The sequence below is a fragment of the Hyla sarda genome, chromosome 3 (genome assembly GCF_029499605.1).
Source record: "Hyla sarda isolate aHylSar1 chromosome 3, aHylSar1.hap1, whole genome shotgun sequence".
Classification (NCBI taxonomy): domain Eukaryota; kingdom Metazoa; phylum Chordata; class Amphibia; order Anura; family Hylidae; genus Hyla; species Hyla sarda.
In genome coordinates, this window is record NC_079191.1 from 356,354,411 (window position 1) to 356,376,791 (window position 22,381).

Below are 22,381 nucleotides of genomic sequence, written 5' to 3' on the forward strand. Positions count from 1 at the left end.
AGTACTGGAAGGATTAATATTTTTTAATAGAAGTGATTTACAAATCGGTTTTACTTTGTGGCACCAGTTGATTTAAAAAAAAAAAAAGGTTTCCACGGGAGTACCCCTTTAAAGCAAATATTCATATTTAAGATTATTTTCCAATAATTCAATTATTTTTCATTGATTTTAACGGCCCAAAGGGAGCCAGCTGGTCACTTAAACCGGATCATATCCCGAGTGTTTTTCGAGTTTGGGCTCTGACCCAGAACCACAGCAACCGCCAACTTTTGGTTTCAGTAAACCATAGACATCTAATGCGCCATGGACCTTGTGAGCTGAAAATGTCATCTTTACATTCTTCCTAGTGAGGAGATTTGTCAACCATTTTCATTCATTATCACTTAGTTGGTTTGTCAATTAGTTGTTCTGCCCACCAACCGACATTGTAATTGTGGGTGGACAGACCCCTTAAAGACCCATGACATTTATTTTTGTCATTGAGCTTTCAACAGATGAGGGCCACCACCAATAGCCATCAAGGAGTGATCTCCGCTTTTCCCTATTAACCATTTAGATACAGCTGTCAAAGTTTACAGTGGCATCTAAATGGCCGTTACAAGTGTATTTTGGTACTGCAGTGGTTCGGATCTGCGTCACGCGACACAGTCACATGCAGCAAATCTGTTGTCATGGGAGCCCCACGTACCAGTTGGGACACTGCGGACCAGAAACATCAGTGATATAAATTGGGGTAATTTAAGTGTGAATGAGTGTCAGAGAAGAGTGGCTTTTTCTTTTACAGTTTTGACCATGTGTATCACAATTCTTTCACTGTGGGTACCATATTCAGCAGGGATGAGGAACAGTAAAATAGTGCTGGGCGGTATACCAGTTCATACCGAATACTGGTGTGTTTTTTCTGTACAATATGAATTTTTCCCTATACCGCACATTGGGGGACTAATCATGTTACCCGCAGGCACTGCTCTCTTACTCCTCCTGTTAGCCGCGGGCGCAGGACTTCTGTTCGAAGAACCGAAGCTGTCATATCCCCCTGCAAGTGCAGAAGCGCAGTGGGACGCGAGCGCTTCAGAACTTCTGATCAGAAGTTCTGCAGCACCCGCGGCCCACTGGCTTTCTGTGCTTGCAGGGGGGAGGTGACATCTGCTGTTCTCCGAACAGAAGTCCGGCGCCCTCGGCTCACAACTCATTCATTTCCAACTCCTCAGCTCACAACTCGTTCATTTCCAGTGCCGCGGCTCACAGGAGGAGAAGGGGAGCAGCGCCTGTGGGGAACATGATTGTCCTCCGATGTGGGGACAGCTCGCTACGGCTGATAGTTCATTCGGTGGGGGGGGGGGAAGCAGAGCAGCGCCTGTGGGTCATATATGATTAGTTCCCAGCACACTGTGGCTGATAATTCATTCGAGGGGGAGTAGGGGTAAATAATTGGAAAAAAAGTACCGTCAAATACCGTGGAACCGCCATAAGTTAGAAAAATACTGCGATACACATTTTTGGTCATACCGCCCAGCGCTACAGAAAAAGAAGCATTATAATACAATTTACATAAAATATGCAGGCAAAATATGTTTTTCTAGAATTCATATTCAGCTTTAAATGTTTGCCAGCCACAAATATGAAAAACTCCCAATGGCTCTCAGTGATGCAAATGCTAGCAGTAGTTTACCTGTTTCTAAGCCAAATAGATAATGTATGCATGATAAAGTATTTCTCAGGCCTGCCTAAGGGAAGTTGTGTTTGTAGAACAGTAATGTATATATTTGCGTTTATTTTATATGCAAACTAGCCGGGAGTATAAAAGTCTGAATTGGAAATAACAGTTAAATGAGAATGTGGTTTGAGCATCTCAGGAGTAAGGCTCTGTTCACGTCAGTCATGGCTTCCGTCTGTAACAGAAACATGACAGCTATGCTATGTTTTACAGACACTGGTGAATTCTGGCACACCCTTTAATTTTATCGTGGGCTTTTAGGGTTTTGGTGGTTTTGACTGATCGCTGATGTCTGCCATTACCAGTGTGTCCCTTGCTGCTCATAGCGTAAAAAGACGTCCTGGTGCATTAAATACCAGCGCACCAGGATGTACATTTAAGTCCATTGTCTTTACATAGTTTATAAGGTTGGAAAAAGACAAGAGACCATCAAGTTTAACCTAAAGCCCTATTATGTTGATCCAGAGGAAGACCAAAACCACCCATGAGGCTGATGCCAATTGCCCCATGAGAGGAAAAATTCCTTCCCGACTCCAATATGGTGATCATATTAAATCCCTGGATCAACGTTCTATCCACATAAATCTAGTATCCATAACCTGTAATATTATAATTTTTAAGAAAAACATCCAGGCCACCCTTCAACTTGTTTAGTGAGTCAGACATCACAACATCAGGTGGCAGAGAGTTCCATAGTCTCACTGCTTTTACAGTAAAGAATCTCTGTCTGTGATGATGGTGAAACCTTCTTTCCTCTAGACGCCGAAGATGCCTCTTTGTCACATTTACTGGCCTAGGTATAGAAAGATCACTAGAAAGATCTCTGTACTGTCCCTTCTTATATTTGTACATTGTGATCAAATCCCCCCTAAGACGTCTTTTCTCTAAACTAAATAGCCCCAAGTTTGATAACCTGTCTTTGTCCTGTAATCCTCCCATAACATTAATTATCTTTGTCGCCTTCCTCTGCCACCTCTCCAGTTCAGCCATGTCCTTCCTATACTCAGGTGCCCAAAACTAGACACAATACCCCATATGTGGTCTTACTTATGATTTATGCAAAGGTAAAACTATGTCCCTGTTCCGAGCCTCTATGCCTCTCTTGATACATCCCATTACTTTGTTAGCCTTGGCAGTCGCTGCTTGGCACTGGTCACTAAAGTTGAGCTTACTGTCAGCCAGTACCCTCAAATCCTTTTCGATAGAAGTGTTACCTAATGTTTTATTATTTAACACATAATTGCAAATCTTGTTTTTACGGCCCAAGTGCATGACCTTACATTTCTCCACATTAAACTTCATTTGCCATGTCTGTGCCCAAGCCTCCAGCTTCCCCAGATCCCTCTGTAATATTATGTTATCCTCATCTGTGGTGATCACTTTACCCAGTATAGTGTCATCTGCAAATAGAGAATTTCTACTCTGTAATCCCTCTACAAGGTCATTAATAAATCTTAAAAAGTAGTGGACCCAGTCACCCACTCTGTCACCCAACCAGAGCTAGTTCCATTGATTCCCAGCTCTCTTCCCATGATTTTGCCCCAATACAGGACTCCACCACTGCCTTGTTGACGTTGCAGCCTTGTTGGAACAGGGTGGCCGTCCACCAACCATCCACTACTCTATCCATCTGGACCATCCAGGGTTGCATGGCACTCATCATTGAACAGGACTGTTTGAAAATTAGTCTTCATGTATTTTTCTGCCCAATGCAGCCATTTCTGCTTGTGAGCATTGGTTAGTGGTGGCCAAATAGAAGGTTTATGCACAGTTGCAAGACTCTGGAGGACTCTACACCTTGATGTCCATAGGACTCCAGAGGCACCAGCAGCTTTAAATATCTGTTTGCTGCTATGTAATGGTATTTTAGCAGCTGCTCTCTTGATCCTGATGCATGGATCTGGCAGAAATCTTCCTCAGTGTGCCTTTATCTGCACAAACCTATCTGTGCTCTGAATCAGCCAGAAATCTCTTAAAAAAGCGGTGATCACGCTTACGTTTTTGTGAAATATCTAATGTTTTCATACCTTGTCCAAGGCATTTTACTATTTCACTCTTTTCGGCAGCAGAGAGATCCTTTTTGCTTAATAATGTGGAACACCCACCTTTAGTAGTTTTTCCTTAAATTGGGCTCAGCTGGCAATCTAATTATCACAGGTGTCCGAGATTGTTTTCAGTGATCAAAAGAGCCCTGAGACACAATGCCATCCAGGAGTTAAACTGAAAAACTAAATATTTAATCTTTTTGACACTTAAATAGAATTTGCATAATAATTTGGAACAGGGTGTTATCACGGCATCTAAAGGGTTAATTGCAAACATTTATATGACTGCTTATTTCCACGATTAAAGTGGTATTCCAGGCAAAAACTTTTTTTATATATCAACTGGCTCCGGAAAGTTAAACAGATTTGTAAATTACTTATATTAAAAAATCTTAATCCTTCCAATAGTTATTAGCTTCTGAAGCCGAGTTGCTGTTTTCTGTCTAACTGCTTTCTGATGACTCACGTCCCAGGAGCTGTGCAGCTCCTATGGGGATATTTTCCCATCATGCACAGCTCCCGGGACGTGACATCATCATTGAGCAGTTAGACAGAAAACTTCAGAAGCTAATAACTATTGGAAGGATTAAGATTTTTTAAGAGAAGTAATTTACCCCAACTCCCCCCCCCCCCCCCCCCACGCAATATAGCATGCAGCATCCACCTGTTTCTGCTCCGGAAGCGCTGCAGGGTCTGGGTCCCGACCACCGGAACGGAAGTCCGTGACGTCACGACTCCGCCCCCGTGTGACATCACGCCCCGTCCCCTCAATTCAAGTCTATGGGAGGGGGCGTGAGGTTTGAATTACAGCAGACACTTGCTGGAAATCCACAATTTCCGTTCAGCTATGTTTGCTGAGCAGAATTTGTGCAGGATTCCGCAAATTCCACCATATGAATATGGCCTTACTGTGCACAGGAAAGTACTGTCTTATTTAGACTTATAAATGTACAGAGAAGTGTAGTGTCGGAAAAAGGATTTACAATGTGATTCTATGTAACTATAAACAATGTACTACTGCATCTAGCCTTGTTTTAAACTTACGACACATTTCGGTAATGAATTAATTTTATTTCAAGGCATCAATCCTTTCTTGCAGCCTCCTCAATTTAAATGGGCACTGTCAGATACAAAAACTTTTTATATGTTGTACATCTTGGCAAAACATTAATCTTTCAGATAAACTTCATAAGAAGATTTTATTTCCTTTTTATAGAAATCATGGCTTACAAAATCATGGCTTTGTTGAAGCACAGGCATGGACATAGTCCAGTAAGTGAGGGTGGGCTAGCACTCCTCTGTCTAATAGGACTCCTCTGTGCTCTCTCCTGTCTGATAGTACTCCTCTGTGCTCTCTCCTGTCTGATAGCACTCCTCTGTGCTCTCTCCTGTCTGATAGCACTGCTCTGTGCTCTCTCCTGTCTGATAGCACTCCTCTGTGCTCTCTCCTGTCTGATAGCACTCCTCTGTGCTCTCTCCTGTCTGATAGCACTCCTCTGTGCTCTCTCCTGTCTGATAACACTCCTCTGTGCTCTCTCCTGTCTGATAGCACTCCTCTGTGCTCTCTCCTGTCTGATAGCACTCCTCTGTGCTCTCTCCTGTCTGATAGGACTCCTCTGTGCTCTCTCCTGTCTGATAGGACTCCTCTGTGCTCTCTCCTGTCTGATAGGACTCCTCTGTGCTCTCTCCTGTCTGATAGGACTACTCTGTGCTCCCTCCTGTCTGATAGGACTCCTCTGTGCTCCCTCCTGTCTGATAGGACTCCTCTGTGCTCCCTCCTGTCTGATAGGACTCCTCTGTGCTCTCTCCTGTCTGATAGGACTCCTCTGTGCTCTCTCCTGTCTGATAGCACTCCTCTGTGCTCTCTCCTGTCTGATAGCACTCCTCTGTGCTCTCTCCTGTCTGATAGCACTCCTCTGTGCTCTCTCCTGTCTGATAGCACTCATCTGTGCTCTCTCCTGTCTGATAGGACTCCTATGTGCTCTCTCCTGTCTGAGAGGACTCCTCTGTGCTCCCTCCTGTCTGATAGGACTCCTCTGTGCTCCCTCCTGTCTGATAGGACTCCTCTGTGCTCTCTCCTGTCTGATAGCACTCCTCTGTGCTCTCTCCTGTCTGATAGGACTCCTCTGTGCTCTCTCCTGTCTGATAGGACTCCTCTGTGCTCTCTCCTGTCTGATAGGACTCCTCTGTGCTCTCTCCTGTCTGATAGGACTACTCTGTGCTCCCTCCTGTCTGATAGGACTCCTCTGTGCTCCCTCCTGTCTGATAGGACTCCTCTGTGCTCCCTCCTGTCTGATAGGACTCCTCTGTGCTCCCTCCTGTCTGATAGCACTCTTCTGTGCTCTCTCCTGTCTGATAGCACTCCTCTGTGCTCTCTACTGTCTGATAGCACTCCTCTGTGCTCTCTCCTGTCTGATAGCACTCCTCTGTGCTCTCTCCTGTCTGATAGCACTCCTCTGTGCTCTCTCCTGTCTGATAGCACTCCTCTGTGCTCTCTCCTGTCTGATAGGACTCCTCTGTGCTCCCTCCTGTCTGATAGGACTCCTCTGTGCTCCCTCCTGTCTGATAGGACTCCTCTGTGCTCCCTCCTGTCTGATAGGACTCCTCTGTGCTCCCTCCTGTCTAATAGGACTCCTCTGTGCTCTCTCCTGTCTGATAGGACTCCAATGCCTGTGCTTCAGCGTGGACAAAGCCATGATTTTATAAGTCATGATTTCTATAAAAAGGAAATAAAATATTCTTATGAAGTATATTAGAAAGATTGTTTTGCCAAGATGTACAACATATAAAAAAATGTTGAATCTGTCAGTGCCCATTTAACTTTAGTATGTTACTGTCCCCCTTATATTACACAAGGCCAAACAAACAACCATACAGACAATGCAAGCACAGAGTGTACTGCTCCAAGTGTAGCTGGAACAGCCATACAGACAAGGGCCTCTGCATGCTATCCATTAAAGGGGTATTCCAGGAAAAAACTTTTTTTTTTATATATATATCAACTGGCTCCAGAAAGTTAAACAGATTTGTAAAAAATCTTAATCCTTTCAGTACTTATGAGCTTCTGAAGTTAAGGTTGTTCTTTTCTGTCTAAGTGCTCTCTGATGACACCTGTCTCGGGAAACGCCCAGTTTAGAAGAGGTTTGCTATGGGGATTTGCTTCTAAACTGGGTGTTTCCCGAGACACGTGTCATCAGAGAGCACTTAGACAGAAAAGAACAGCCTTAACTTCAGAAGCTCATAAGTACTGAAAGGATTAAGATTTTTTAATAGAAGTGATTTAAAAATCTGTTTAACTTTCTGGAGCCAGTTGATATATATAAAAAAAAAGTTTTTTCCTGGATAACCCCTTTAACTTTTCGTTGCCACATAAAAATACACTTGGGAGCTCCAAAGAGGAAAACTAAATCCAAACACATATTAGTCTTATTCTATGGGAATATTATTTAAAATCTCCTGCCCTGACTCTACTACCCTAATGAGTGGCTCGAATTCTCCAATTTTTACATTTTCCACCCAACTAATCACTTGGAAAAAAAGTAAATGAATGGGAGACATCCTGGATATCCACACTTTTCTGCTGTTATAACAGCTGTAGAATAAAAATGTATATTAGAACATAAATATACCGGGCATAACACATACATTAAAAAGTGTGCGTATAGCAAAGCCATTCTATGCTAGCATATACTGTTTCCATCTAAAGGTATATAGAGCTTTAGTATGCAGTTCCATTCACACAAAAAAAGTCAGAACCTGAGGAAAACCATGGGGAGCATTTATCAAGACTGCCTCTGTTTAAAAAATGCCTCACCGGCACACATACTCGCTGGATTTTTGTAGAGACACAGGCATCAGCATAAATCCAGCAAGCCCCTGCTCCCATGCTGAAATCTCTGCTAGCTCGGAGCTTGTTTGCAAGCGTAAACTACCATAGATCTAATGAGCAGGTGTGGCCACCTCTCTTCCCCCAAAACACCCCTATTAGCTAAGCCACTCCTATTTGAAAGGCAATTACGAAAATCGGAAATATGTGCACAACATCTGGAGCTTGCGCAAAAATTGTGCCAATATTTGCCGTTTTCGCTACTTAAAAAAATAATTATAACTCATACACAACAGCAACAAGGGCAAAAAGCCACGGCTGGTCCACTAACAAATATCAATACCAACAAATTAGAACCAGATCATGTAAAATATCGATAACTTTATTAAACACATATACATAAAGTACACATACAAAATAAGAAAAGAAATAAAATCAAGGCACTACGATAACAGCCACAGAAGATGGGGGCAGACAAGATGTATGGCACGAATTCATGGAATACAGGGAAATGCAGGTATACAACAAGATACAGATGTAAATAGGTAATAGGTAATCACTGAATGCAATCCACAGAGTATACAGTCAAGTATAAAGAATAAGAGGTGTATCAGTGAAAAACCAAAACATGTCCAAAGATGAAAATAAAGTGGACAGAAATAACATAAAAGGAAAAAGGGAAAAAACCATAAGATCCTCCTGCCATGCAGCCACACACCTGCCTCCTCCTACCCCAACGTACGTTTCGCCTGTGCTTCGTCAGGAGGCGTGTCTAGAACCCCTGCAAGGTGAGTATTTATATCATCACTCTACCAATGATAAACCTCCTACAATAAATGACAGTATACCTTCATTTCCCTGTATTCCATGAATTTGTGCCATACATCTTGTCTGCCCCCATCTTCTGTGGCTGTTATCGTAGTGCCTTGATCCCTCACCCATGTTTGTTTACCAAAGCATAGTGTCCTAGGGCTGACCATGCAAGGTTCCTTTAGTACACCTTGGCTCTGATTTACTAAGAGTGGAGTGAAGTTTTCTTTGTTGGTTTTGTTTCCAGACAGGTATTTTTCCACGGCACTTACTAATGTTTCCCTATGTTTTGCACTTTTTCCTTCATTTTGCTTTTTACAACTGCTCTGATCTGTCTGGTTTTCCAGAGCTCAAATCAATCACATTTTCTGTGGAAACATTAGTAAATATGTTGGGATATTTCCAAAAAGGCCGGGAACACGTCCCCTTTTCACTGTGGCCATGACCTTTTTTTCAGTTTTTCTAAGTAAAATGAAGAGTTTGTCATTTTTTTTTTTTTTTTTTGGCGCAAATTCTAGCGTAGACACAATATGTGACGCAATTCAACAGGTCAGGTTTACAATAGTAAATCAGGGCCCTTGTCTTAAAGTTGTTTTTCTGATAAAGAAACCTATTTTAAAGTGTCTTATAAATCAACATTTTTATTGGTAAATAGTTATATTTAGTGCCTTTCTATGATATTTTATGTTTTCATTCTTATTCTGATGCATACTGTCTGCTCTACTCTCTCCATTGCCCTACTTTCTGGTGTAAATCCTGTAATGTACTTCCTGTTCCTTCTGTACACTCTGGCCAGGATTTCAGTCAACTGTATCACTCTTCCACTACACCTTTTTTATTTTAACCCCACCCACTACAGCCTTCTTAATATATTTATTGCATGTTTGTACTGCTTCTAAAACTTGTCTGTGTTTCTTCCCTGTGAGTGGGTTGGTTCCTGGTAGTCTAAAAGTGCAAATTCCTTTTGCTCCACTGTTCCTGTAGCCATGAACAAATGCAAAATCTATGCTTGGCTCCAAAAAGTTGTTAGGCCGCTAAAAATGTGTTGTGGTGTGAAATGTCATGTTGTTTAATGGGCCATTTAGTCCCATCTAGCCTACGGTTTTCCTTAGAATCCCTACATAAAGTAGATCCCACCATCAGCACTTTGTAATGACAAAGGGATTAAGCAAAGAAAGAAAATGATTCCATGTACTTGTATAGAAACCACATAACTGCCTTTAAAAACCTCTGCTTTATATTATATCATTAGGAGTGGAGATATATATGTAAGCAAGCATAGTCTTACATATACATTATGGATGAGGTTTACATTAGTAATATGTTTGTCATGTACAAAATGATCATATTATAAACACTTGTAAAAGAGCAACATAAACCAGAGCCCTGGAGATTTAGTGTACGGCTTTGAATCATAGACACAGACTACTCCAATTGGCTTTCAAAGTATCCAGTACTAATATAACATAGACAATATAACATATAAAGTAGAAAAGAAATTAGAGCAAAGAATTTAACACCAAACTTAATTTCTGGCAGAAACTGCATGTTCTGTGACCCAGCAGGGAAATGAATGGGTTGTTCATGACAATTCCGCCCAGTCTATCTAAACAATAGGTGAACCTATGAGATGAATAACTTAGACCACACAGTTCACAGATTTTTCTGTAGAGTTTGTTCAAATCTGAATTTTCCATCACCCTTTCCCCAGAATTCTACCCTTTTGCTAGGATCATTTTGCACTGCACCTACTCCTATCTACATAAAGATCTTGCTGAAACTCCTCCATATCTCATGTCAGCTGGACAGGAAATCATTACAATGAGGTGTTAACGTTCCAGTCAAAGATTGTGTGATCAGAAGAATGTCCAGCTTTAGGCACTATAACTGCATTGACTATGCAAATCAAAGGGAATCTGTCATCAGTTGCACCTGCACTAACCTGTTGGTACAGGCTGGTAGTGCGAGTGACTCTGATGATAATGAATAACCTGTCCCCGATCCGTCGCTCAGTTCACCCGTTATCTTTCTTTTTTGGGTGGCAAGCTAAGACAGCAGCAGCAGTGATTTTAGCGTGCTCCTTGAACAGAGCGTTGGATGGGTAAGTATCATTATTGCACTACCTGCCTGTACGAACAAGTTAGTGCGGGTAACACTGATGACAGAATTCCTTTAATTTACAGGTCATGGTCACATGAGTATGGGTGCTAATATCTCTCACAATAGGTTATCCCAAGACTAAAAGTTATCCCCTATCCTGTGAATAGAGGATAACTAGTTAGTAGGGGGCTTATTGCTGGGATGGGACCACCACTGCCCACAAGAACTGATGTCAATCCCCCCCTTATTTAAATGGAGTGGCAGCAAGCTCCACACATTCTCCATGATACTTCTGAACATTCCTTAGTGCTAAACTACGCTATATTTGCCCTAGTCTGTGAATGGAACAGCTCACTTAGGGTACTCCCACCACTTGGTTATTTTCTGCCATCTGTTGAGGAACTGGTCAACAAAACAAGGAGAGTGAAGCTTTACATAGTGCCCAATGAAATTAGTCCAGGTTCCTTCAGAAAGATGTTAGGTTCATCGCTGATCCTAAAAATGCATTGTAAGTTTCTTGGACCTTATTTTTTTTAACTCCTAAGTTTGGCTTCTCTGTATTCTCTGAGTAAATCAATGAGATTCCATGTTACTAGCTCCATGTGTACTGCTGCTTTAGTTGTCTGTACAAATCTAAAATTAGTTCCCATGTAAGCTTCCAAAGATTTGCAGTCCCAGTTTCAGACTTGTGTATATATATTAAGTCTTATTTAAGAAGAAGTGTAAATATTTCAACTACCACGTTGTGTAACAAATTAGCAGAAAGAATCAGCAATGCATTAAGGCAGCCTAGCATCTTTAATAGCCTCCAACGAGTATTTCCGCATATGGTTGATTGAGCCATTTGGTGTTACATTGTTTCCAGACGGCCATTATTTTTCTCCTGCAGGTTCACTTTACAACACGATAAAGATTTGTATTTTAGTGCCCTAGTTACAAGGATAACATCCAAGGCATTTTTTTTTCAGTTTGGATCGAAGAAAGCTGCACATATATTGTTCTTTACATTTCCTATTGAGTGCATTTTAGATGTATTATTGATGGAGAATGTTTATTTTTAGTGCTAAAATGTTAGATTTCTTAGATGGGCCCTTAGGAGCAAAAGAAGCATGGAAGATTACGGTAGAGTGAAACTTCATGTGAAAACTAAACGTTCATTTTGGCCAGAGTGATGATCATTCCCCATGCTATAAAATGTAACTTACATGGAATCCCCCTTTAAGTAGTATAAAATTACTTAATTCATATACTAAAGTATGAAGGTAAAGATAATGTACAGGAAACATCTAGATATAATTAGTAAAATGCAATATACCTAATGATAAGTTTACTTCTGATTAGAACAGTCGGTTTCTAACTCATATGGAAAACAGTTCCTAAGCTGCACAAAAGGCGTTCATTTAGGAATCTACTAAGATAACCATGTGCAAAGACTATATATATATATATATATATATATATATATATATATATATATATATATATATATAGACTGCTGTCTAGGTGACTATTTAGGGAAATAAAAATGAAGACCCTGCTTATTCATTCTTTGCTGTCTTCATGATGCATGGTATTCTTTCATTTTATTACACTTTTGTTTGGAAAAGACTGTCAACAACATTTACAGTTCCGTAATGGCCATTACCTATTTACATTGCACTTTACAGTACAAATGAACGTTTAGGCCAATAAAAAATGAACTGCTTAAGATGGTAGCATTGCTTATGGTGCTTATAAAATGTAAAGGATTTTGTGCATATTTTTCTTTGCCCATAAAATATTTTTTTTAATTTCACTTCCTGCTTTTTTGTAAAGAACTTTTGATTACCTATTGGGTGGAAAAATGAAAGTTGCCTAGCAATAAAAAACAACTTGTGTACAGTGTCAAAAAGTATAAAAAAGCAACTTACTTATATAATGTGGAGAGCCACCGGTGTTATGGCGGGCCACGGGGTGTAGCGGTGTAGGTAGTGGGGCCAGATGTATTAACCCCTGGGGCAAGATGTTGTTAACCCCTAGTGTTCGTGATGATCCGCGGATGTGGTTGTATGGTGTAGGGTACCGCCGACAACCAACCCAAAATGGCATATAGTTCTCTCTCTCTCTCTCTCTCTCTCTCTCTTTCTCTCTCTCCCCCTCTCTTCCTCTCCCCCTCTCTCTCTCTCTCCCCCTCTCTTCCCTCCCTCCCTCTCGTTGTATTTGTTGCTCATATGCAATGCATTATTATTTGTTTATATACTTGAATAAACTTTCAACTATGAAAAAAAAAATTGTTCCGGAGAGCCTACAGTTACAGTTGTATAGAAGAATAATACTTAAAGGGGTACTCCGGCGCTTAGACACCGGGATAAGATGCCTGATCGCGGGGGTCCCGTCACTGGGGACCCCCGTGATCTTGCTCAACGCACCCCGTTAAAATCAGTCCCAGGAGCGTGACATCACACGGGGCAGAGCATTGACGTCACAACACTCCAGCCCCGTGATCGACAGTAATCAGACCTGGAGCGAACACGCTCCAGGGACTGATTTCAACGGGGTGCGGCGTGCAAGATCATGGGGGTCCACAGCGACGGGACCCCCACGATCAGGCATCTTATCCCCTATCCTTTGGATAGGGGATAAGATGTCTAAGCGCCGGAGTACCCCTTTAAGCCCAGTCATAGTAGTGAATAACTTTACTCTTCAATGTTTTTAACCATTGACATGCTGTCAGTGTAGTATTGTCTTTGCCATTATAGCCAAATTAAATCTATATGAGATATGCACTGCAGGTGCAGTGAACAGGTTAAAGATCTTTTTTCCACATGGAGAAGCACAATCTTTGGTGCTATATTCCCATTTGTATGGGATATTCAGACGGCATCTGTACATTTAATTCCAGCTCTTGATTATGTGGGAGTAGAGAAGCGGAAATGCATGTTAAAAAATTGATTAAAGTACAAGAGTTTATGATGAGGAAAAAAGAGCATTAGTCTATAGCTAAACGACAAGAATAAGTAATGTATGCTCGTGTTAGATCCCTGCCATTACTTATATATTATTCAGAGTCACAGTTAACGGGGTATTTTACATATTCTCTATAAAATGTTTCTTATGACTTGTTTAAATAAATATAGATGTAAGGAAAATAATCGAAATGGAAGTGCTTTTCTAGTACATGTGAAGACAATTGTATTAACTGGAAAAGGGCCAGAAAATATGTGTACAGAGTAAGTTGATTGTAAATCTAAAATGGTTCTAGTGCAACCAGTGTATTCAGAATGTATTCCGATCCTTTACATTTTACACATTTTGGTATATTTAGGTCTTGTGCTAAAATTAAGAAAATTCAAGAAAAATCAGGCTGCATTCAATACACTTTAGGGATTCTCCACCTCTATACATATTTTCCCCTATCCACAAGATAGGGTATAAGATGTCTGATCACAGGGGTCACACCGCTTGGGACCCCCACGATCTCGGCTGCGGCACCCCAGACATCCGTTGTACGGAGTGCACTTCGCTCCTTGCCAGATTACTGGCAATGCGGGACGCCTCGCTCGTGACATCATGGCCATGCCCCCTCAATGCAAGTCTATGGGAGGGGGCGTGGCATTTTTGGTCACTTTTTATATCATGAAAAAATGATCAATAAGTCCTATCAATGCAGAAATGGTACCGCTAACAACTTCAGATAACAGCACAGAAAATGAGCCCTCATACCGCCCCATACACGGAAAAATAAAAAAGTTATAGGGGTCAGAAAATTTACAATTTTAAAACGTATACATTTTCCTGCATGTAGTTATGATTTTTTTCCAGAAGTCCGACAAAATCAAACCTATATAAGTAGGGTATCATTTTAATCGTATGGACCTACAGAATAAAGATAAGGTGTCATTTTTACCGAAAAATGCACTACGTAGAAACGGAAGCCCCCAAAACTTACAAAATGGCGTGTTTTTTTTTCAATTTTGTCTCACAATGATTTTTTTTTCCGTTTCGCCATAGATTTTTGCACAAACTGACTGACGTCATTACAAAGTAGAATTGGTGGCGCAAAAAATAAGCAACCATATGGATTTTTAGGTACAAAATTGAAAGAGTTATGATTTTTTGAAGGCAAGGAGCAAAAAACGAAAATGCATAAACTGAAAAACCCCCGGTCCTTAAGGGGTTAAAGGAGTATCTTAAACAAGTGTTCTAACTTAAACCATTTATCCACTATTCACAATAGTGCACTTCACTCTCCAGTTCTCCCCTGTTGCGCTGATATCTGTGTCTCATTCTTCGGTCCCTGTCTTCTTCCTCTTCCTGCGGGAAGTTGAGTCGCGCTGCGCTCAGCGTATCATCGGCTACAACGGCACATTGCTGCGGCTGGTTATACACTGAGCGACGTGCGACTCGCCTCTTTTCCTTATAATGATAATATTGCTTAAAGGGGGGGGGGGGGGATTCATCAAAGTAACCCAAGTGCAGTAGATGTTAAAGGGGTACTCCGGTGGGAAAAAAGAGTTCAAATCAACTGGTTCCAGAAAGTTAAACAGATTTGTAAATTACTGCTATTCAAAAATCTTAATCCTTCCAGTACTTATCAGCTGCTGTATGCCCCAGAGGAAGTTTTTTTTAGTTCTTTCCAGTACAAATCCCCATAGCAAACCTCTCCTGCTCTGGACAGTCCCTGACACGGACAGAGGTGTCAGCAGAGAGCACTGTGGTCAGACTGGAAAGAACTACACAACTTCTTCTGGAGTATTTAGTAGATGGAAGGATTAAGATTTTTAATTATAAGTAATTTACAAATCTGTTTAACTTTCTGGCACCAGTTGATTTGAAAACCTTTTTCCACCAGAGTACCCCTTTAAATAGCCACTCAACCACACTTATTATTTATCGGTATTGCTGATTTGTTTTTATGGCTAACACTTATTTTTATGGTTTTAAGTAATATAGATGTACATTAGTAACAATAAATAATAAAGTACACCTGTCATTAACCCGCACCCCCACCCCACCCCCAGAAAGAGCTCTCTAGGCCAAAATCATATATTTTTAGGCCACTGTGGTTTGTTTGCCAGATTTAGTTTATATTTCTAGTCCAAGTTATTAAAAGCTTAGTTTTTACTTCATTTTTTTAAATCTTTTTTTCAACTTTCACACAGCTTGGGAAGCTTGAAAAACAGCAACAGAGAAAAGAGAAGACAAGAACCAAAGGACCCTCAGAGTCTGGCCGAGAGAAGAGTGTCCCTCGGAGTAAGGATGATCCCAGTGCAAGCAGTGGAGCAGAGGGGGACGTGTCCTCTGAAAGAGAGCCATAGGATTTGTTGGAGGGAAGCATCGGGTAAGACACCACATTTTATACTAACATCAGAATTGAACCAATGTTGTGGTGTATTTTTGGATAAGTTTGTGTATCAAAAAACTCCAAGTCAATCACACTTCTGTGAAATCACACTCCCCATTCAGGAAGCAACACTGATTGACGATCAATTTCACATGCTGTTGTGCAAATGGAACAGACAACAGGTGGAAATTATAGGCAATTAGCAAGACACCCCCTTATAAAGGAGTGGTTATGCAGGTGGTGGTAAAGGAATCCTGGCACTCAATGGATGCTGAAGAAATGTTGCTATTTATTTAAAGCATAAATTGCACAACATATATAACGCAGCACGCGTTCCAGCTATACAGAAGCCTTTTTCAACTGCATAACCTTACAATGGGAAATGGACACTATTTATATGCGCCCGACCGGCACAATCAGCGTCCTCACCAAACCTCGCATAAGTGAGCATCATAACATCAAAAAACACATGTGACATTCTTATGAATGGAGTTCAAACCACAACAGTAGTATTTGAAGACGGTATCTCTATGTTGGCCGCTGCAACTGGAGAAAATCAACAGAGGAAAAAATACTACAGGTGAGTAATAACTCAAATGACTGTTATTTAGTATAGCAATTTCGACAACTCATAATCGCGGTTGAGACCCCGGGGTTCTAACGTGTCTAGCTTGTCATGTGTTATGATGCTCATTTATGGGAGATTCGGTGATGACGCTGATTGTGCCGGTCGGGCGCATATAAACAGTTTCCATTTCCCATTGTAAGGTTATTAAGTTGAAAAAGGCTTCTGTATAGCAGAAACGCGTGCCATGTTATATATGTTATGCAATTTATGCTTTAAATTAATAGCAACATTTCTTCAGCATCCATTGAGCGCCGGGATTCCTTTACCTTAATGGACTTTACTAGATCCCTGGACACTGACTTTCACAGTACTGACCTGCCTATACCCTGGGTTCTGCAGGTGGTGACCACAGACCACTTCTCAGTTCCTATGCTTCCTGGCTGATGTTTTGGTCACTTTTGAATGATGGAGGTGCATACACTCTAGTGGTAGCATGAGACGGAGTCTACAACCTACACAAGTGGCTCAGGTAGTGCAGCTCATCCAGGATGGCACATCAATGCGAGCTGTGGCAAGAAGGTTTGCTGTGTCTGTCAGCGTAGTGTCCAGAGCATGGAGGCACTACCAGGAGACAGGCCAGTACATCAGAAGACGTGGAGGAAGCCGTAGGGGGCAAAAACCCAGCAGCAGGACCGCCACCTCCGCCTTTGTGCAAGGAGGAGCAGGAGGAGCAATGCCAGAGCCCTGCAAAATGATCTCCAGCAGGCCACAAATGTGCATATGTCCATTCAATCGGTCAGAAACCGACTCCATGAAGGTGGTATGAGGGCCCGACGTCTTCAGGTGGGGGTTGTGCTTACAGCCCAACACCGTGCAGGACGTTTGGCATTTGCCAGAGAACACAAAGATTGGCAAATTCGCCACTGGCGCCATGTGCTCTTCACAGATGAAAGCAGGTTCACACTGACCACATGTGACAGACTTGACAGAGTCTGGAGACACTGTGGAGAACGTTCTGCTGCCTGCAACATCCTCCAGCATGACAGGTTTGGTGGTGGGTCAGTAACGGTGTGGGGTGGCATTTCTTTGGGGGGCCGCGCAGCCCTCCATGTGCTTGCCAGAGGTAGCCTGACTGCCATTAGGTACCGAGATGAGATCCTCAGACCCCTTATGAGACCATATACTGGTGCGGTTGGCCTTGTGTTTCTACTAATGCAAGACAATGCTGGAACTCGATGTGGCTGTGTGTCAGCAGTTCCTGCAAGAGGAAGGCATTGATGCTATGGACTAGCCCGCCCGTTCCCCAGACCTGAATCCGATTGAGCACATCTGGGACATCATGTCTCGCTCCATCAACCAACACCACATTGAACCACAGACTGTCCAGGAGTTGGCGGATGCTTTAGTCCAGGTCTGGGAGGACATCCCTCAGGAGACCATCCTCCACCTCATTAGGAGCATGTCCAGGGGTTGCAGGGAGGTCATACGGGCACGTGGAGGCCACACACACTACTGAGCCTCATTTTGACTTGTTTTAAGGACATTACATAAAGTTGGATCAGCCTGTAATGGGGTTTTCCACTTTGATTTTGAGTGTGACTCCATATCCAGACCTCCATGGGTTGATAAATTTGATTTCCATTGATAATTTTTGTGTGATTTTGTTGTCAGCGCATTCAGCTATGTAAACATGAAAGGATTTCATACGAATAGTTCATTCATTAAGATCTAGGAAGTGTTATCTTAGTGTTCACTTAATTTTTTTGAGCAGTGTATAATGTTTGACAGAAGTTTTTCCTCACAATTAAGTTATGATACTGGACTTTCTATATGCAACTTAACCAGGTATAAACATTATATGCTAATGCCCCTCCCATAGACTTGCATTGAGGGGGCGGGGCTGTGACATCACGATATTCTGGCCCCTGTATCGCCCGTCATCAGGCAAGTTCGCTCTGTGCAGCAGATGACTCGGGTTGCTGCAGGAGAGATCGTGGGGGTTCCTAGCGGCGGGACCCCTGCGATCAGACATCTTATCCCCTATCCTTTGGATAGGGGATAAGAGGTCTAGGGGTGGAGTACCCTTTAAGGTTTTCCAAATAGGAAGGTATGACAAGAAAGTTTTAGGAGGTCTAGAACTGTCATATTATATCAAATTTTGATTAATATTCACGTAGACTAAATATTTCTCCTTACTTCTTAAGATATTTTAACGTACTTTTTTGGCCTTTCAATATCATTTTGTGTTTCTTTTCCAGGAACCAACAACCTGGAGAAAATTTCCTTAGGGACCAAAGCATTGGTGTTCTTATGGAATACAGCACAGTATATGCAATACTTGTTGTTTGTGCTTGCTGTCTTTGTAGAGACTGTGCATATAGAAGTTTAAGTCCATTGCAGTCTTTTAGGTGTGTTATCTGCTTAGTTAGTCATGCCCAACAGCATCATGACCTTTAAATGAGTAGTAGTAGACCTTTCTTGATCCACTTATAGACATATTTAGGTGTTTCTGTCTGTGGAGGGCAACCTAAATTGATGAGGCAGATCCAAGGACCGCATGCTGCAATGTTGGGAATTATGACTTCTGGAAACCCTGATGATTACTAGTAGAGATGAGCGAACTTACAGTAAATTCGATTTGTCACGAACTTCTCGGCTCGGCAGTTGATGACTTATCCTGCATAAATTAGTTCAGCCTTCAGGTGCTCCGGTGGGCTGGAAAGGTGGATACCTTCATAGGAAAGACTCTCCTAGGACTGTATCCACCTTTTCCAGCCCACCGGAGCACCGGAAAGCTGAACTAATTTATGCAGGAAAAGTCATCAACTGCCGAGCCGAGAAGTTCAAGACTAATCGAATTTACTGTAAGTTCGCTCATCTCTAATTACTAGGGTTAACCACATGAACAGTTGATTGCTGGTTTCCTCCAGTGATCAGCTATTATTGTCACCAGCGTATCTATATAATACATGATTGTGCCAAGTCTTCCATTTTTTGCAGAAGCTTTCCATTTTGGTTAATAGAGGTGTCTCCAAAGCTTGAGCCCAATCAAGAAATGATGTCTGTGTTCCCCGTCAAGGCATGGGGACTGGTGATATAATACTTGGACAATGGGGGAGATTCATCAAAACCTGTGCTGAGGAAAGGTTGACCAGTTGCCTATAGCAACCAATCAGATTTTTTTTTTTTTTTTCAGGCCTTTTCAGAAATGAAAGAAGCAATCTGATTGGTTACTGTGGGCAACTGGTCGACTTTTCCTCTGCACGGGTCTTGATTAATCTCCCCCAATTCCTTTACATGCTCTCTATGCTGAAGCTGGTCACAGCACTTTTTAACAAACTTTGCACAAATCAACAGTACAGGCAAATATAACATATGATACTTTACTTTGTAACATATTAAATAATATTTTTAGAGTAAAAAAGGCTGGAAAAGTCCATCTTGAGAATAGAAACTTTCAGCTCACTGAGGACTCGGGTTACATAGTGTTCATAGACATCAAAGAAGAGGAGAAAAGGAGTTGACAGCAGAGTTAAAAGGGCACTGTCAGATTTTAAAACTTTATTTGTTGTACATCTTGGCAAAACATTAACCTTTCTAATATACTTCATAAGATAATGTTATTTCCTTTTTGTAGAAATCATGGCTTATAAAATCATGGCTTTGTCCAAGCTGAAGCACAGGCATGGACAAAGTCCAGTAAGTGAGGGTGGGCTAGCACTCCTCTGTGCTCTCTCCTGTCTGATAGCACTCCTCTGTGCTCTCTCCTGTCTGATAGCACTCCTCTGTACTCTCTCCTGTCTGATAGGACTCCTCTGTGCTCTCTCATGTCTGATAGTACTCCTCTGTGCTCTCTCCTGTCTGATAGTACTCCTCTGTGCTCTCTCCTGTCTGATAGCACTCCTCTGTGCTCTCTCCTGTCTGATATTACTCCTCTGTGCTCTCTCCTGTCTGATAGCACTCCTCTGTACTCTCTCCTGTCTGATAGCACTCCTCTGTACTCTCTCCTGTCTGATAGGACTCCTCTGTGCTCTCTCCTGTCTGATAGAACTCCTCTGCGCTCTCTCCTGTCTGATAGAACTCCTCTGTACTCTCTCCTGTCTGATAGGACTCCTCTGCGCTCTCTCCTGTCTGATAGCACTCCTCTGTGCTCTCTCCTGTCTGATAGGACTCCTCTGTACTCTCTCCTGTCTGATAGGACTCCTCTGTGCTCTTTCCTGTCTGATAGAACTCCACTGTGCTCTCTCCTGTCTGATAGCACTCCACTGTGCTCTCTCCTGTCTGATAGGACTCCTCTGTGCTCTCTTCTGTCTGATAGGACTCCTCTGTGCTCTCTCCCCTCTGATAGCACTCCACTGTGCTCTCTCCTGTCTGATAGCACTCCACTGTGCTCTCTCCTGTCTGATAGGACTCCTCTGTGCTCTCTCCTGTCTGATAGCACTCCTCTGTGCTCTCTTCTGTCTGATAGCACTCCTCTGTGCTCTCTCCCGTCTGATAGCACTCCACTGTGCTCTCTCCTGTCTGATAGCACTCCACTGTGCTCTCTCCTGTCTGATAGGACTCCTCTGTGCTCTCTCCTGTCTGATAGGACTCCTCTGTGCTCTCTCCTGTCTGATAGAACTCCTCTGGGCTCTCTCCTGTTTGATAGCACTCCTCTGTGCTCTCTCCTGTCTGATAGCACTCCTCTGGGCTCTCTCCTGTCATATGAGACAGGAGAGAGCACAGAGGAGTGCTAGCCCACCCTCCCTTACTGGACTTTGTCCATGCCTGTGCTTCAGCTTGGACAAAGCCATACTTTTATAAGCCATGATTTCTGTAAAATAGGTTAAAAGGAAATAACATTTTCTTATGAAGTTCATTAGAAAAGTTCATGTTTTTCCAAGATGTACAACATATAAAACGTTTTTGAATCTAACAGTGCCCATTTGAACAGAGAGATGATACACAGAGTGAAATGTCTCCTCCCAACTTACACTGCTCAGTACTACTCTCACTACTACTCTTGCTGCTTAGGATTTACTATAGAGATTATTCAGGGTGTGTGCACCATCGTACACAATCTCCATAATTTAACGCAGAAACAACTGAAAGTGCAATATACAATATATATAATGGCCTAAATGTGTGCTAAGTGCATGCAAAGTTTGTTAAAATTAGTTGGCAGTGACTAATGGACCTATCAGCAGAAAAAAAATGGGTGTAAATAAGCAAATGGCTAGATAGGGCTAGTCATCAGAATTCCATTGCTAAAATATAAGCCTTTTTGTAATCATGCAAATGAGGCTGAAAAGCCCAGGGGTATCCCTATCATGGCACGAGACCAGGTAAGTGCAGCCCATGTTCTCTTTACCGCCCGCTTGCATCTGTCCTCCTCTTTTGACAGCCTCTAAATAAAGAGAGCATTGGCTGTGCTTACCTGGACTCTTGCTGTGCTGGGGATATCCCCTGAGCTTTTTAACCTCATTTGCATGATAAAAAAGGCTTATATCTCAGCACTGGAAATGAATATTGAGATAAAAAAAGGTATGCCCAAAATAATAAGAGAGTCCCATCTATCCATGTGCTTATTTAGACCTCTGTTTTCCTCCTAAAAGATCTGCTTTAGGTAGCTGAGAACCCCTTTAAAGTGGACCTGTCAGCAAGTCCGTGTTCTCTAGTGCAAAGATATAAGCCTTTTTGTTAATATGCAAATGAGGCTGAAGTGGACAGGAGCATTCTCAAGCACGGCATAAGCCCAGGTAAGTCCAAACTATATCCTCTTTATCTATCAACTTTCATTCAAGCAGGGTAGATTAATACAAAAAGGTCATGGGGCAATGATTAAGAGGACATGGGCTGGACCTACATGGGCTCTTTATGTGTTGGGAAACACCCACTAAGCACTTGAGCCTCATTTGCATATTAGCAAAAAAAAAAAAAAAAAAGCTTATCTCGTTAAAAATAAAAAGGTACAACAAAATTCATGATGGCTAGCTCTATCTACCTGAGTTTA

The 22,381-nt window shown here is 42.0% G+C and overlaps 1 protein-coding gene across 1 annotated transcript in view; it reads left to right on the forward strand.

Annotated features, from left to right (window-relative positions):
• The window catches only part of DTD1 (D-aminoacyl-tRNA deacylase 1), a 147,987-nt gene extending 128,921 nt beyond the window's left edge, over positions 1-19,066 (forward strand). The window contains exons 5-6 of the mRNA XM_056567623.1: positions 15,640-15,818; positions 18,648-19,066. Coding sequence (XP_056423598.1) covers positions 15,640-15,795 — 156 coding nt within the window. The 3' untranslated portion in view covers positions 15,796-15,818; positions 18,648-19,066. The remainder of the gene's footprint in view (positions 1-15,639; positions 15,819-18,647) is intronic.
• Positions 19,067-22,381: the final 3,315 nt, after the last annotated feature.